Source organism: Muscardinus avellanarius, assembly GCF_963383645.1.
Source record: "Muscardinus avellanarius genome assembly, chromosome: 11".
NCBI classification, from domain to species: domain Eukaryota; kingdom Metazoa; phylum Chordata; class Mammalia; order Rodentia; family Gliridae; genus Muscardinus; species Muscardinus avellanarius.
Genome location: NC_137797.1, coordinates 86,811,762 through 86,826,835, shown reverse-complemented (window position 1 = coordinate 86,826,835; position 15,074 = coordinate 86,811,762). Strand labels below are relative to the sequence as shown.

General features: G+C 39.6%; 1 protein-coding gene across 1 annotated transcript in view; it reads right to left on the bottom strand.

Moving 5' to 3' along the window:
• IPO8 (importin 8) overlaps window positions 1-15,074 on the bottom strand; it is a gene marked incomplete at its 3' end in the record, with an annotated part of 70,770 nt that overhangs the window by 29,332 nt on the left and 26,364 nt on the right. The window contains exons 6-12 of the mRNA XM_080704934.1: window positions 12,824-12,913; window positions 10,535-10,629; window positions 9,151-9,235; window positions 6,937-7,071; window positions 5,009-5,108; window positions 517-593; window positions 75-191 (exon numbers count right to left, since the gene is read on the bottom strand). Of these exons, the coding sequence (XP_080561060.1) occupies window positions 75-191; window positions 517-593; window positions 5,009-5,108; window positions 6,937-7,071; window positions 9,151-9,235; window positions 10,535-10,629; window positions 12,824-12,913 (699 nt within the window). The remainder of the gene's footprint in view (window positions 1-74; window positions 192-516; window positions 594-5,008; window positions 5,109-6,936; window positions 7,072-9,150; window positions 9,236-10,534; window positions 10,630-12,823; window positions 12,914-15,074) is intronic.

Genomic DNA, 15,074 nt, shown 5'->3' with positions numbered 1-15,074 from the left:
CATTACTTCTATGCTCTCTTATTTTCCTGTGCTTCATAATTTTTTTAAGTAAATTAAATTTTGATAATCTTAACCTTCAATAAAATCTCAGCTAGGGAACCAATCACATGCAGGGCTCCATCTTTCTTCCTAGGGTCAAAGTTCGGGTCTGTTAGGATTTGATAACAGAAGGCCATCATTTTGGGCAACACCTAAAGAAATAGAAGAATATATTTTAGTCTACATAAATTTTCATTGTCTTATTAGAGTATTAAATATTATATACAATGTTTTTAAAAAGCCATTTTACTGTGTTTTATCAAGCAACAATAAGCTCCAATAACAAAGGTACAATTTAAGAAAAAATAAATGAACAAAAGTACCTCACCCTTTTCCCTTACTAGGACACACAAAATAAATTCTTCAAGTGAAAAGATGATAATAACAATATAATTTTTCAAATACTTGAGGTATATTAGAACATCAAATCAACACAGGCACCTTTTAGTTTTTTATTTAAAGAGAATAATTATATACCTCTTTCCTTTTCTTTGCAGCAGTATATAAGAGAGTCTGGGCTGCTGTGGTAGGAGAAGCATAATCTTCAAAAATATCTAAGATTCCAAAAGGTTAATCCAGTTAGTAAAAACATAGTTACTTATCATATAGACTTTAAACCTGACTGACTACCCCACACCAAGATATAAAATGGCCCAAAGGATCCTGACAGCGTAATGCAGCTAAGGACGTGTTGCCAGTGTTCTCAGGCAGAAAACATTTATCACACGCCAGGTCATCCTTTCATACAACCACAGTGAGGAGCAACAGACACACTAGCATATCTGCTTCATAGGCAAACTGCTTTATCTATCAAAATACAATGTATTCAGAAGCTGAGTGTGATGGCATACACTTGTAATCCTGATGCTTGGGAGGCTGAGACAGAAAGATCACAGGTTCTTGAATGCCCTTGGGTTCAATCCCCAGTACCACAAAACAAACAAACAAAAATTTATTCAGAGCATACCATATATCAGGTACTATTCTAGGCTCTGGGGATAAAAAAAAAGGTCAAACAAAACGGGTTCTTGTGGAGCTGATTGGTGGGCATAAGAAACAAACAATACGCGCATACGTGCACAGCAGGTCAGACTGAGAACAAACGGTAAGGAGACGGTGCAGAGCACAGGCGGCTGGTTTGAACAGTGTCAGGGAAAGCCCCTCGGATTCTCTGTTAAGTAACGCTTAGGCAGAAATTGATGAATGAAGGAGAAAGCCAACACTGCAAGTCTAAGGAGAAGTGCTCTGCGCAGAGGAAACGCAAGTGTAAGGGCCTCGGGGGATTACTAGGACAGTGTGCAGCCCTGTCAAGAGGCAGGTTCAGCAAGTACTCACAGACATTTGTTGAAATCTTAAGATATCTTTTAATATCATTAGTATTTTCACAATTTCAGAATAAGCATTTTATTAAGAGCCTCAACTTAAATATATGATATTTCCTTGTTTAAATATAAAAAGTGAAATCAAATCTAAGTTTTTTTCCTCAAGATATAAAATATAAATACAATAATACTAGTAACTTTTTTTTTAATATTCACTCTGTTCTGGGTATGATAGTACAATTTTACAGTAAAACGTTCTTGTTAGTGTATTGTGTGTGTACCCGTGTGTGTGTGTGTGTGTGTGTGTGTGTGTGTGTGTGTGTGGTAGCAGAGATTAAACCCAGGATTGTTCTACCTCTGAGCTATACCCCCAGTGCAATTTTATTTTTTATTTGGAAACAGAGTTTCACTAACTTGCTGAGGATGGCCTCAAACCTGCTATTCTCCTGTCTCAGCCTCACAAGTACTGGAATGGCAAATATGTGCCAGTGCATCCAGCTTACCATACAATTTTATAGTATAATTTTAGTTCCTGTGTATTATCCCATTTAACCCTCCTAATATTATCAGTATAACCTGTTCTTCGCTGAAAACATTGCACTTAGAAAGGTTAAGTAACCTGCCTACAGTTACAAAAGTAAGCACCTAAGCCAGCCTCTTATCCAGGCTGTCTTAAAATCCAAGCCAAAGCTCGTCAGTTTGTACTGGGGGAAATGATGAGGTGGTGATTAAAGAATACAATAAAAAGAAAGAAAGAATAAATAAAATATTATTGGTAATATCCGTCAAAACAGTTGAACAGGAATGTTTTATTCAAGTCAACTACAAGTGACCAAAAAAAAAAAAGCTACAGTAATTGCTCACTGTAACTGCCCGAAGCATATCCATGCCTGAGAGCAGCCACTGCACTGCGGTCCACAGAAGGAAGCCCCCACGGGAAAGCACCTCCCCAACCCCGCCATCTGAATTACTCCCACCATCTTCTAAATAATCAATAAAATGCAAATCCCACTTTTAATCAAAACACGCTCATAATGACACTGGTCCAGTTTGGTTTGGTTTAGTTTTGTTTTCTTTGGTACTGAGAATTAAACCCAGGGACATTCTACCTCTGAGCTACACCCTCAGCTCGTTTTACTTTTTATTTATTTATTTATTTTGAAAGAGAATCTCACTAAGTTGCTGAAATTCTCACTATGTTGCTTAGGCTGATCTCAAACCTAAGAGCCGCCTGTCTCAGCCCCCAAGTACTAGGATACCATACTTACCTCCTTACATTTTCTTAAAGCTGAGATACTGTCTTATCAGATATGAAAAATAAATAAGTTGTAGCTTTCTAAAAGCTAAACAAATACTTTTTACATTAGAAAAACATACAGGTATCAGAGAACAACTAAACAATAAAAGAAAACAGAAGAGCCAGGCATGGTGGCACACCCCTGTAATCCTAGTACTTAGGAGGCTGAGACAGGAAGATCACAGGTTCAAGGACAGCCTCAGCAACTTAGGAATACCCTGTTTCTAAATAAAACAAAAAGAAGGGCTGGGGTGTAGAACACCCCTGAGTTCAATCCCTAGGACTATATATATATAAAATACACACACATATACATATATATACACACACATATACATATATATATATATATACACACACACATATATATATGTATGTATGTATATTTTATATATGTAAGAAAAATTAGCTACTCATTCTGTTCTGTCAAAATAACTAAGAAAATAGCCGGGCATGGTGGCGCATGTTTGTAATCCCCATGCTTGGGAGGCTGAGCAGGAGGATCGCACAGGTTCGAAGCCAGCCTCAGCTACTGAGTGAGGCTCTCAGCAACTTAGTGAGACCCTGTTTCCAAATAAAATATAAAAAAGGTCTGGGAGTATAGGCCGGAGGTAGAAAGCCTCTGGGTTCCACCCTCAGTACCACACACACAAAAAAATAATAATAATAATAACTAAGAAAATAATGGTATATAGAAAGGAAAATAATAAATCCTATTATGTAAGTAATGATTTTTTTTAAAACAAAGGTAGAATGGAGAGATGGTAAATGTTATTTTTCACTTATTTGCTTTTTTTGCTCTTTTTCCCCAAGAGAAGATATATTACCAAATAAACTAACACAGAGCCCTTTAAAAATAGCACTGAAGCTGGGCGTGGTGGCGCACACTTGTAATCCCCGCGCTTGGGAGGCTGAGACAGGAGGATCGCACAGGTTCGAAGCCAGCCTCAGCTACTGAGTGAGGCTCTCAGCAACTTAGTGAGACCCTGTTTCCAAATAAAATATAAAATAGGTCTGGGAGTATAGCCCCCTGTACCACAAAAAAAAAAAATACAGCACCGAATGACAATCTAGCATCCATCCAGGAAGCTAACTGGGGCAGCTAGGGACACCTGGCTCACCAAACGTGAAGCACTGCTTTGTCAAGCACCGTCAAGGCCTGGGTGCTGGTCCAGCAGTTACCTATTTTGACATTTATTGAAGGCAAACTGAGCCAAGCATTGGCAGAGGGATACAGAAGTGAGAAAGGGATAAAGAATGCAAGATAAAGCAAGTAATATAATGTTCCTGAATTCAGATGAGCCACAGAGAACTGGGCAACACACAACACACAGTGGGTCTACTAAAGAATATCCTCTTCCCTTTTGGAACACATAGTCCATAGGATAGAGAGATGAACCAGATGTGGGTGCTCCTAAAATATGCAGACATCAGCCGGACATGGTGGCGCATGCTTGTAATCCCAGCATTTGGGAGGCTGAGACAGGAGGATCGCGGTTCGCGGACAATCTTAGCTACTTAGTGAGGCCCTCTGCAACTCAGTTTCAAATAAAGAATTAAAAACATAGGTCTGGGAGTGCAGCTCGGAGGTAAAATGCCCCTGGGTTCCATCCCAGTACTGTAAAAAATAAAAATAAAATAAAACGTGCAGACATCCAAAAAGGACCTTCCAGAGTTGGGAACAAGCCAATCTCTGCATGGGTATCCTGGAGAACACAAGAAGGAAGGGCTCTGCAGGTGGAAACCACAGAGCCTGAGTAACAGATGGTGCCATGAGCACTTCAGCACCAGAAGAGAGGTGAACATGGCAGCTTTTCACCTCCTATACCCAACGGCCTCAAGTTCTTTAGTTTAAAAGGACACTGAACTCTGCTGAGTTTCAGAATTCATCATGCAAAAGAGAATTTGAGGAATTTAACAAAGTAATATAAAATCTGCTTAAAATATATAAATTTAGGGCCGGGCATGGTGGTGATGCCTGTAATCCCAGTATTCGGGAGGCTGGGATAGGAGGAGAGCAGGTTCAAAGTCAGCCTCAGCAACTTAGCAAGATCTTGTTTCAAAATTTAAAAATAAAATAAAAGGGCAGGGGGTAGCCAGGCATGATGGTGCACGCTTGTAATCCCAGTACTTGGGAAGCTGAGACAAAAAGATCACAGATTAACAGCCAGCCTCAGCTACTTAGTGAGGCCCTCTGCAACAGTGAATAGAAATAAAAATTAGGGGGTGGTGGTGGCTTGGAGGTAGAATGTTCCTGCGTTCAATCTCCACTACAAATGTTTTATCTACATTATTTCATCATCTTACTTTACATATTCAGGAAACGATGAGGAAAAGAAAACACAATTACCAAATTTCATCCTTATGTACTCATACGGATCCTCTTGCCACAGCTCTTCATCCTCATCTTTGTAGCACATCACAGAAAAGATCACATCTTCAGAGATATTCTAAGAGGAAACAACACAACCAATGTGCACAGGACAGTCAAACTCAGGGGTACCAATAATGCCCTTATTGGCGGCCTTTATGAGATCAGTGAACAGTTAGCCATTCTTTTAAGCCTGTATCACTATGGTGAAAGCAGGCGAGCAGGAGGCTGGGAGAAGTGGAGCACCATGGGATTGCTTCTGAACAGCAAGTCAACATGAGCACAGAGAAAGAGACACAGAGACGTGCTGTTCTTCAAAGCAACAACAGAGATACCAAAGTTATACCAGCACACCAACACTAAAGAGACCTTAAGCCAGGCATGGTGGCGCTTGTAATCCCCGCGCTTGAGAGGTAGAGACAGGAGGATCGCGCAGGTTCAAAGCCAGCCGCGCTGGATTAAGAGACCCTGTTTCCAAATAAAAATATAAAAATATAGGTCTGGGAGTGTAGCCCGGAGGTAGAAGGGTTCCATCCCCAGTACCACCAAAAAAAAAAAAAAGAGAGACCTTGATTTCATTAAGGAAGAAAAGGTCAACTCAGCAACACCAAAGACAAAGGGACACAATTTATCTTCTTGGCACATACCAGCTTATAGATTTTAAGAACTCGGTCTGGTAGTAGAGATTCAGATCCTGATGTCTTTAAATTACTCAGAGTTATTTATATATATAAATAGTAATTTATTTATTAATGGCCCGTAATTTTCTATTCTCATTTGTTCTTTAACAATGACACACACTTGTAATCCCGCATTTGGGAGGCTAAGATAGGAAGATCCAGGTTCAGGACAGCCTTAGCTACTTAGTGAGGCCCTTTGCAATTTAGTGAGACCCTGTTTCAAAACAAAGAATAAAAATATGGCTGGGGATGTAGATCGGAGGTATAATGCCCCTGAATTCCATTCCCAGTACCGCAAAAAAGAAAAGTCAACATCTACTCAAGAACTTGATCCAATAAAGAAATAAAAATCCTTTGTTCACACTTACCAAAAAAATGGTCATATATCATATTTTGTTTTCTGCAAAATATTACCTTAACAACCCTGCTGACAGTTTTCAAGATGCTTTTACAAAAATACTTCTTGATCCTAGCAATCTTTAGATAAGAGATTATCTCTTATCTGCCTTAATAGAGGAGAAACTGAGGCTTAAGTCAAATTTCAAACAAGATAACTGAATCCAAGTCTTCCAACTCACTGAACTCGAATGCCTCACTCTTTTCAGAAGATTAAATTGTCCAAGCCCTTTATAACAGACATAAGACTGTACATATTAAAAATAACTAAAAGATAGACAAGAGGGTCATATAAGATTTGTTCTGAAAAAAATCACTCTGGCTTCAGGTTGGGAAATGTTTGAGAGCACCAGGTGGATGCAGGTAGCCTCCTCCAGAGGCTAACTCAGCTGCCTAAAAAAAAAGTAGCTTAGACCAAGGTGGGGTCAACACAGCTAAAGAGAAGAGAGTAGACCTGGGAACCCTTGGGCATTCAGAATGAGGTGAAACACCGGTCACCGGAGGCAGGCAGGGAAGACTGCGAGATTTCTAGCTGCAGGACTGGTGGAGGTACCTTCCCAGGGAGCTTTGGGAAAGAACCACTTTTAGGAGAAATCTTGTGTTCAGATTTGAAGACGTGTGCCTCCTATTGTACAATTTTATCTGGTGTTGCTTTATTCTATCCATATGGCTCTCCTTTATTTGGAACATTAAACCTTTGTCATATATGTTGCAAAATAAATAATTAGAAGAAATAAAGCAATATTCAATATAAAAATGGGACTAGTAATACTCACTTGACCTAGAGAAGCCAATTCAACCCACGGAGGGCAAGGACCCTCTGACACTAACCTGTATGTGTGGCTTCATCTGCTTCCATGTTACAGAATGAACAACCCCTTGGTTGAGGTAGTTGAATGCTTGTTGAAGAACACGGGGGGCTACATATTCTTTCTGTCTGTATTGATCTAGAATTTTTAATAGTACCTATTGGAAAAGAGAAAATATGGGAAAACACTTTAGGATGAAAGGGAGTAGGAGCATGTTAGGCATAACATAAAATCCAGAACATCATATAAAGATAAAAATGAACAGATTTGGGAGGAAATCAATATGCACACATGGGCAGTTTTAATTGCTAGATCGATCCCTGTTGTATGAACTGAAGGTGTCCTGCTGTGACTTGCAGGTGTTGGTCCTGCTTCTAACCTGTGGAACTACTCAGCATAAGGCTAAGTGCTATTTTACTGCTAGCTCTTAAAATAAATTAAGGCTTTTGTTTTTAAAAAATAATAAAAACATATTTGTGCTGGGCATGGTGGCACACATTTGTAATCCCAATTATTCAGAAGGCTAAGATAGGAGGATTGCAAGTTTGAGGCCAGCCTGGGAAACATGTGACACTCCATCTCAAAAACAAAAACCAAAAATAAACCACAGGGCTGGAGTACAGGGCCTCAATCCCTGTACTGCACACATACAGAAAAATGTTTCAATCCTCAGAAAAAAGGATGATGCCTTTTTTTTCCAGTACTGGGGATGGAACCCAGGGGTATTCTACCTCTGAGCTATACCCCCAGCCCTATTTTTTCAGTTCTTTATTTTGAAAGAGGGTCTCAACGAGTTTTGGAGGGTCTCACTAAGTAGCTGAGGCTATCTGGGAGCCGTGATACTCAAGCCTCTCAAGTACTGGGATTACAAGCGTGCGCCACCATGCCCAGAGGATGATGCCATTTATATAAGCTGCCTGTGGTGGCACATACCTATAATCCTAGTACTTGGGATGTTGAAACAGGAGGAGTGCAGACTGAGGCCAGCCTCAGCAGCAAAGCAAGGACGGCAGCAAACTAGCAAAACCCTACTTCCAAAAAAAAGTAAAAAGGAATGGGGGTATAGCTGGGAGATAGAATGTCCCTGGGTTCAAACCCTAGTATCAAAGGGGAAAAAAAAAAGATTTGACTGAATGAACATTACAAAAAACTTCCATCTAGTGGAGCGTGGTGGCGCATGCTTGTAATCCCCACGCTTGGGAGGCTGCGACAGGAGGATCACACAGGTTCGAAGCCAGCCTCAGCTGCTTAGTGAGGCTCTCAGCAACTTAGTGAGACCTTTTTCCAAAAATATGTCTGGGAGTATAGCCTGGAGCTAGAAAGCCCCTGGGTTCCACCTTCAGTACCACCAAAAAACAAAACAAAAAAAAAAAACCTTCCATTAGCAAGGGACAGTACAAAAAGATATTTCTACTTAATAAAGATTTTCAAGCCAAGCGTGGTGGCGTATGCTTGTAATCCCAGTACTTAGGAGGGTGAGACAGGAGAATCGCACAATTTAGTGAGACCCTGTTTCAAAATAAAGAAAAAAAAAATGGGGCTGGAGGTGTAGCTTGAAGGTAGAATGCCCCTGGGTTCGATCTTCAGTATTGAAAAAAAAAAACCAAAAACTTTCAAATTGGAAAAGAAACATTATTCAAAAAAAAGTAGCTGAGGCTGGCTTCAAACCTGCACAATCCTCCTGTCTCAGCCTCCTGAATGCTGGGATTACAAGTATGCGCCACCACACCTGGCTGGCAGATAAAAATTTTAAGCAGTAACAACCATCCTTCTCTCTCTCTCTTTTTTTTTTTTTTTTTTTTTTTGGTGATACTGGGGTTCCTGGAAACCCTTCTACCTCCGGGCTACACTCCCAGACCTATTTTATATTTTTATTTTGAAACAGGGTCTCTTAAGCCAACAAGGTTGGCTTTGAACCTACACGATCCTCCTGTCTCAGCCTCCCAAGCGTGGGGATTACAAGCGTGCGCCACCACGCCCGGCTACCATCCTTCTATTTTAAAAACCGCAAATTTAAGCTGGGCATGGTAGCACATGCTTATAATCCCAGTACGTGGGAGGCTGAGACGGGAGGATCATCCAGCTACTTAGGCCCTCCACAATTTAGTAAGATTCTGTTTTAAAATAAAGAATAAAAATCGGGTTGGGAGTGTAGCTCAGAGGTAGAATGTGCCTGGGTTCAATCTCCAGTACTGCAAATAAGAAGAAAAATAAGAATAATAGCATAGTTTTTTACCTGCTGAATTCCCACTGCATAGGTTTTCAAAAAGAATTCAGAAAATTCAAAGTATTCTTTTGTGACATTTCCAGGACTTCCATATCTAAAATTCAAAGAGAAAACTTTCAAATATGGTACAATTTACAATTTTTTTTTTTTTTTTTTTTTTTTTTTTGGTGGTACTGGGGTTCCTGGAAGCCCTTCTACCTTAGGGCTACACTCCCAGACCTATTTTATATTTTTATTTGGAAACAGGGTCTCTTAAGCCAGTGTAGCTGGCTTCGAACCTGCGCGATCCTCCTGTCTCCGCCTCCCAAGCGTGGGGATTACAAGTGTGTGCCACCACGCCCGGCTTTATGGTACAATTTAAAAACAAAGCATCCTCATTAGTGTACATATCATCACTGAAGAACGTATTCTATTTGGGCAGTAAAAGAATACATGCCCCTCTTTCACAAGTCACAAAATGAAATCAGGAGGCGCTTTTCTTAGATGAGGCCATACTTAAAATTTTGTATAGAAGTTTTTACCTTCTAAAGCCGGGCGTGGTGGCACATGTGTGTCATCCCAGCATTTGAGAGGCTGAGACAGGAGGATCGTGGTTCGCAGGCAGCCTCAGCTACTTAGTGAGGCCCTGTGCAACTCAATGAGATCCTAATTCAAAATAAAGAATAAAAAATAGGGCTGGGGGTGTAGCTCAGAGGTAGAATGCCCCTGGGTTCCATCCCTAGTATTGAGGGGGAAAAAAAAAGAAGTTTTTACCTTCTATTCCAAGAGCATCTAAACAGCCAGTGTTAGGAATAAAAATGTTTATCAGACGTGTAACAAATTCTTTCAATAAATGCTTTTAAAATTAAATTTGGAGCTGGGTATGGTGGCGCACACTTGTAATCCCAGTACTTGGGAGGCTGAGACAGAAGGATCTGGGTTCGCAGCCAGCACTCAGCTACTTAGTGAGGCCCTCTGTATAGTGAGACTATTTCAAAATAATGAATAAAAAAGTAGGGTTGGGGGTGTAGCTTGGAGGTAGAATACCCTTGGGTTCCATCCCCAGCACCACAAAAAAATAAAAAATTAAATTTGATTTGATTATGGCACTAAGTGGCCATATACCTTCTTGCATAATTCTTGGGTATTTCCAATGGACTAAATAATGCTATTTTTACATATTTTTCACAGAAGAATAGAAAAAAACCCCAAAACACAGCCCACCTTATTTTGCTCTCAGAGCCAACGATCACAATGAAACCTACATGACTTTAATCAGGGGGCAACTCTTTGCCCTCTATGGCTTTAAAGACAAATCATCACAAGGTGTAGAAGCATGAGAGAAGTATCCAGCTTTCTTACACACCACACCGAGGTGCTGACTGTGACACTGTGGGAGTAATAGCACAGTTACCGCTCAAAGAGGCGCGCGACGATGTGCAGCGCCCACTTCTTACACTTCCACCACACCAGCTCTGGTCTGTCATCTTCATCGACCTGCAGAGTCTCCTGGGAGGACAGACACCCAGTCAGATGCCTGCACAAGGAAAGGATGTACACGGACAACAAGAGCAGCAAGCCTTGGTTCAGATCAAGTCCTGTTAGACGGGAAGTTCCGTTGCTCTATGAAGGCAAGCTCTTACTTTATGGGTTGCTAGAGAGTAGTAAAGTAAGCAAACTTCTACTACCCAATGCAGTTGTTCACGTTCATCTCTATCTTCAGAAGGACCAAATAAGTAGAAAACAAAATATAAACACCATGACTCCTTGTTGAAATTCTCTGAGAGGATGAAAAGGCCCTCTGTTTTAATCTGGGTGATGGTAACACAATTTTATGTTCTCACAATTCACTGAAATGGTAGTACTAAGTTTTATGCACTGTGTAGGTATGTTAAACCTTTAAATACTATGTTTCAAATAAAGACAATGGAGCTAGGGCTCCAGCTCACTGATAGCATACTTAGCATGCATGATACCCTCGGTTCAATCTCCAGCAACTCTCAAAAAAAAAAAAAAAAAAAAAAAAAAAAAGGTATGGGCCATGGAAAGAATTCTGTACATTTTAAAACAAAAGAGTTAAACCAAGGCACACTTTCTGGAGATCACTTTGCAAGATCTGTCATAACCTAAATATTTCTAGGAATTTATTCAGAGGAAATAACCAGATTTGTACACAAAAAAACTAGCTGCATTCTTATAGTTAAAACACTAAAAAATTAGCTCGGAGCTGGGCGTGGTGGCGCACGCTTGTAATCCCCGCGCTTGGGAGGCTGAGACAGGAGGATCGCACAGGTTCGAAGCCAGCCTCAGCTACTTAGTGAGGCTTTCGGCAACTTAGTGAGACCCTGTTTCCAAATAAAATAATAATAATTAAAAAAAAAAAAAGGTCTGGGAGTATAGCCCGGAGGTAGAAAGCCTCTGGGTTACACCCCCAGTACCACCAAAAACAAAACAAAACAAAAAATTAGCTGGGCATGATGGCGACTGCTTATAATCCCAGCATTTGGGAGGCTAAGACAGGAGGATCACAGTCAGCCTTAACTACTTAGTGAGGCCCTTTGCAATTCAGTAAAACTCTGTTTAAAAAAAAAAGAATAAAAAATAGAGCTAGGCATGTAGCTAGGAGGTAGAATGCCCCTGAGTTCCATCTCCAATACCGCAAAAAAAAACAACTAAAAAATTAAGACAACTGAAACATTCAGCAAATGAAGCATCTAATAAAAATGATACAGTATAAAACACTCATAACCATAAAAATATTTACATTAATTTTTTTTGGCAGTACTGAGAATGGAACCCAGGGGCACTCTACCTCTGAGCTACACCCCCAGCACTATTTTTTATTCTTTAAAACAGGGTCTCTTAGCCAGGCATGGTGGCGCACGCTTGTAATCCCAGCATTTGGGAGGCTGAGACAAGAGGATCATGGTTCAGACAGCCTCAGCTACTTAGGCCCTTTGCAACTCAGTAAGACCCTGTTTCAAAATAAAGAGTTAAAAATAGGGCTAGGGTTATAGCTCAGAGGTAGAATGGCCCTGGGTTCCATCCCCAGTGCCGAAAATAAATAAATAAATAAAACGGTCTCACTGAGTTACAAAGGACCTCACTAAGTAGCTGAGGCTATCTGCAAACCATGATCCTCCTATCTCAGCCTCCCAAATGCTTGGATTACAACCATGCCCGGCTTACACTAAATTTTAGGTGAAAAAATGAATTTCAAAATAGTATCTACACGTATTATCTTTATAAATAAAATACTGTAGATAGATGCAGAAAAAAAGACGAAAAGAATAAATACAAAGTTTTTTAAATTTTTTTTTTTTTTTTTTTTTTTTTTTAGCTAGGCATGGTATATGTACCAGTACTTGGGAGGCTAAGACAAGATCGTAGGTTCACAGCCAACCTCAGCAGTTTAGCAAGAAACCTCCACAACTTAGTGAGACCTTGTTTCAAAATTTAAAAAAGTAATAAAACAGAGCTGGCAGTGTTGCTCAGAGGTTGAATACTCCTGGGCTCCATCCCCAATACCAAAAAAAAAAAAAGTTTATTTTTTGCTTATCTGAGTTTTCTAAACATGAGTATTATGAAATGTTTTATTAACATTACAGTAGTATTTTTTTTTTCTTATTGCAGGCTGGAACAATTAATTAGCCCAAGATAAGTACCCCAAACCCATGCTCTCTTAGAAACACCCTGATCTTACAGGAGGGACTGTCCTGTCAATAATGGTTCGGAAGATCTCCATCCATGTTGTCATGGTCTGGTTATTCATCAGCTGAAGAGGCAGTGCATACTGGAAAATAGAAGACAGCGAAAGTCGCTATTTTATCTATACCGGCAAGTTCAAATATGTAAAAAAGCTACTAGATGAGTATGAACATAGCAGTTTCATATGGCACAACTTAAAATTTAACTTGAAATACATCTATAAGCATATCTATACATTGTATTAATTTAGAATTACTCATGCCATGTATATTTTCAAAAGACTTTTAGTATCATTAAAATCTCACTTATTCAATAACAATGTGTTATTTCAAATGAACAAACCTAGCCCAAAGACAGTAAAAGTAAGTCAAATGGGACCTACGTCATCGTGAGAAGTTTTTCTGTGGGCCAATACTTTACCTGGAATGTCAGTTCTAAGTAGATGGTTTTTACCATTTACCTCTTTGGGTGTCAAACTTTCCCTGTAACCACTTTAATGAAAGCCTCATTACCTCAGTAATTGCCTTCCTCCTGTGCCTCCCCTGCTACACTGGGGGCCGTGGAGGAGAGGGACAAGACCTCCATAACCATTCAGTCTAAAACATGCTACGTGCTAAGGACATAACAATAACAAAGAAAGAGTCACTGCCTCCCAAGCTTACAGTCCAGCTGAGTAAATAAATACATACATACAAAGGCAAGAATGGTAGAAGATGAAGACAAGGAATGAAGGGCTGATGGGCTACGTTAAGTTCACACTTTATTCCAATGTCCTGAGGATGCAATCGGGTTTGAGCAGGGTAAAGAGAAGGAGCAGGCTAAGAATTAGGCAGAGAATGGCGATTTCTAAGGTGAGCATGAAATATACAACTGCCCTGTACAAAGAAATGCTACTTAGACAAAAATCAATCTCACTATGCAGACTTGTAAAATCAATTCCTCAGCCATGTTCTACTTACATTATTATTGCAACCACCTCTTATATCCTATAAATTTTTGCTTCCAGAGGACCAAATTACATAAAAAATTACCAAATGGTTAAAAATGTTGAGGGTTTTTCATATCTGTTTGAGGAGTTTTTCACTTGTCCAGGTTAAGAGAGAAGATTTGAGATTTTGTCCCCTTAACAAACCAAGTAGAGGAACAGGCTTTAGGAAACTTACTTGGCCAGGCTCTGTCTTACTGCCCGATGCCTAGTGATGTCTCTCACATTAGGAAAGGCAAGTCTGGCCCTGAATAAATGGGTTTTGACCAAATCAATGGCAAAACATGTCAATGAATAAAAGGTTTGCTTCAGAGTTAATCATCCTCTTGAGGAAGATTTCTAAATATTGCTTTGATAAATAAAAATACCATGCATCTTCCCTTCCCTTTACTTAAAAAAAAAAACTCCTATTTCCTATTACATCAAAATAAAAAGAAGGGAGATATATTTTCCTAATATCCTAGTTTCTCCTCTTGTCTCATATTTGCCCCTCCCCCTTCCCTTTTCTTCCATCAAAAAAGCAGAATTGAAAAGTAAAATCAGCCTCAAACTGTCTCTACTATACGTTTAAAAGATGTAGGTTTGAGTATGTAGCCCAGTGGTAAAGCACTTGCCAGGTATGTGTGAGGTCCTGGGTTCAATTCCCAATAACTACCAAAAAAGTACAAAGATGAGACTTTAATACAACTATATATCTGCATTGAACTGAAATATTCTGAAATAGTACCAAGAACACACCCAGACTATCCTGGTTCTCTAGCCCAACAAAGCCCTCTGTCACTCTAAACAAAAAAGCATGCAACGGGGTTTTCATCCACTCACCATCAAACAGTCAGGCTGACAACAATGATTCTTGTTCCAAATCAACATCAACAATTTACCCAAGTCTTTCAAGAGTTTGATGATAAATATTTTTATATTTTTAAGCACAGTCTATATCTATCTTCCCTGACTGCTATGATTTTGAACATTTTTTCACATATTTATTGGCCATTTCTATTTCATCTTTTGAGAAGTGTCTATTCAGTTCAGTTGCCCATTGTGATTGGGTTGTTTTTTGGGTTTTTTTAGTGTTAAGTTTTTTAAGCTCTTTGTATATTCTAGAAATTAGGCCTTTATCAGAAGGGGTAGGTGGCAAAGATCTTCTATTCTGTAGGACCTCTCTGTAGACTCCTGAGGATTTCTTTTGCTATACAGATATTTTCAATTTAATGTCATCCCATTTATTAACTCTTCCTTTAATTTATTGAGCTTTTAGGGG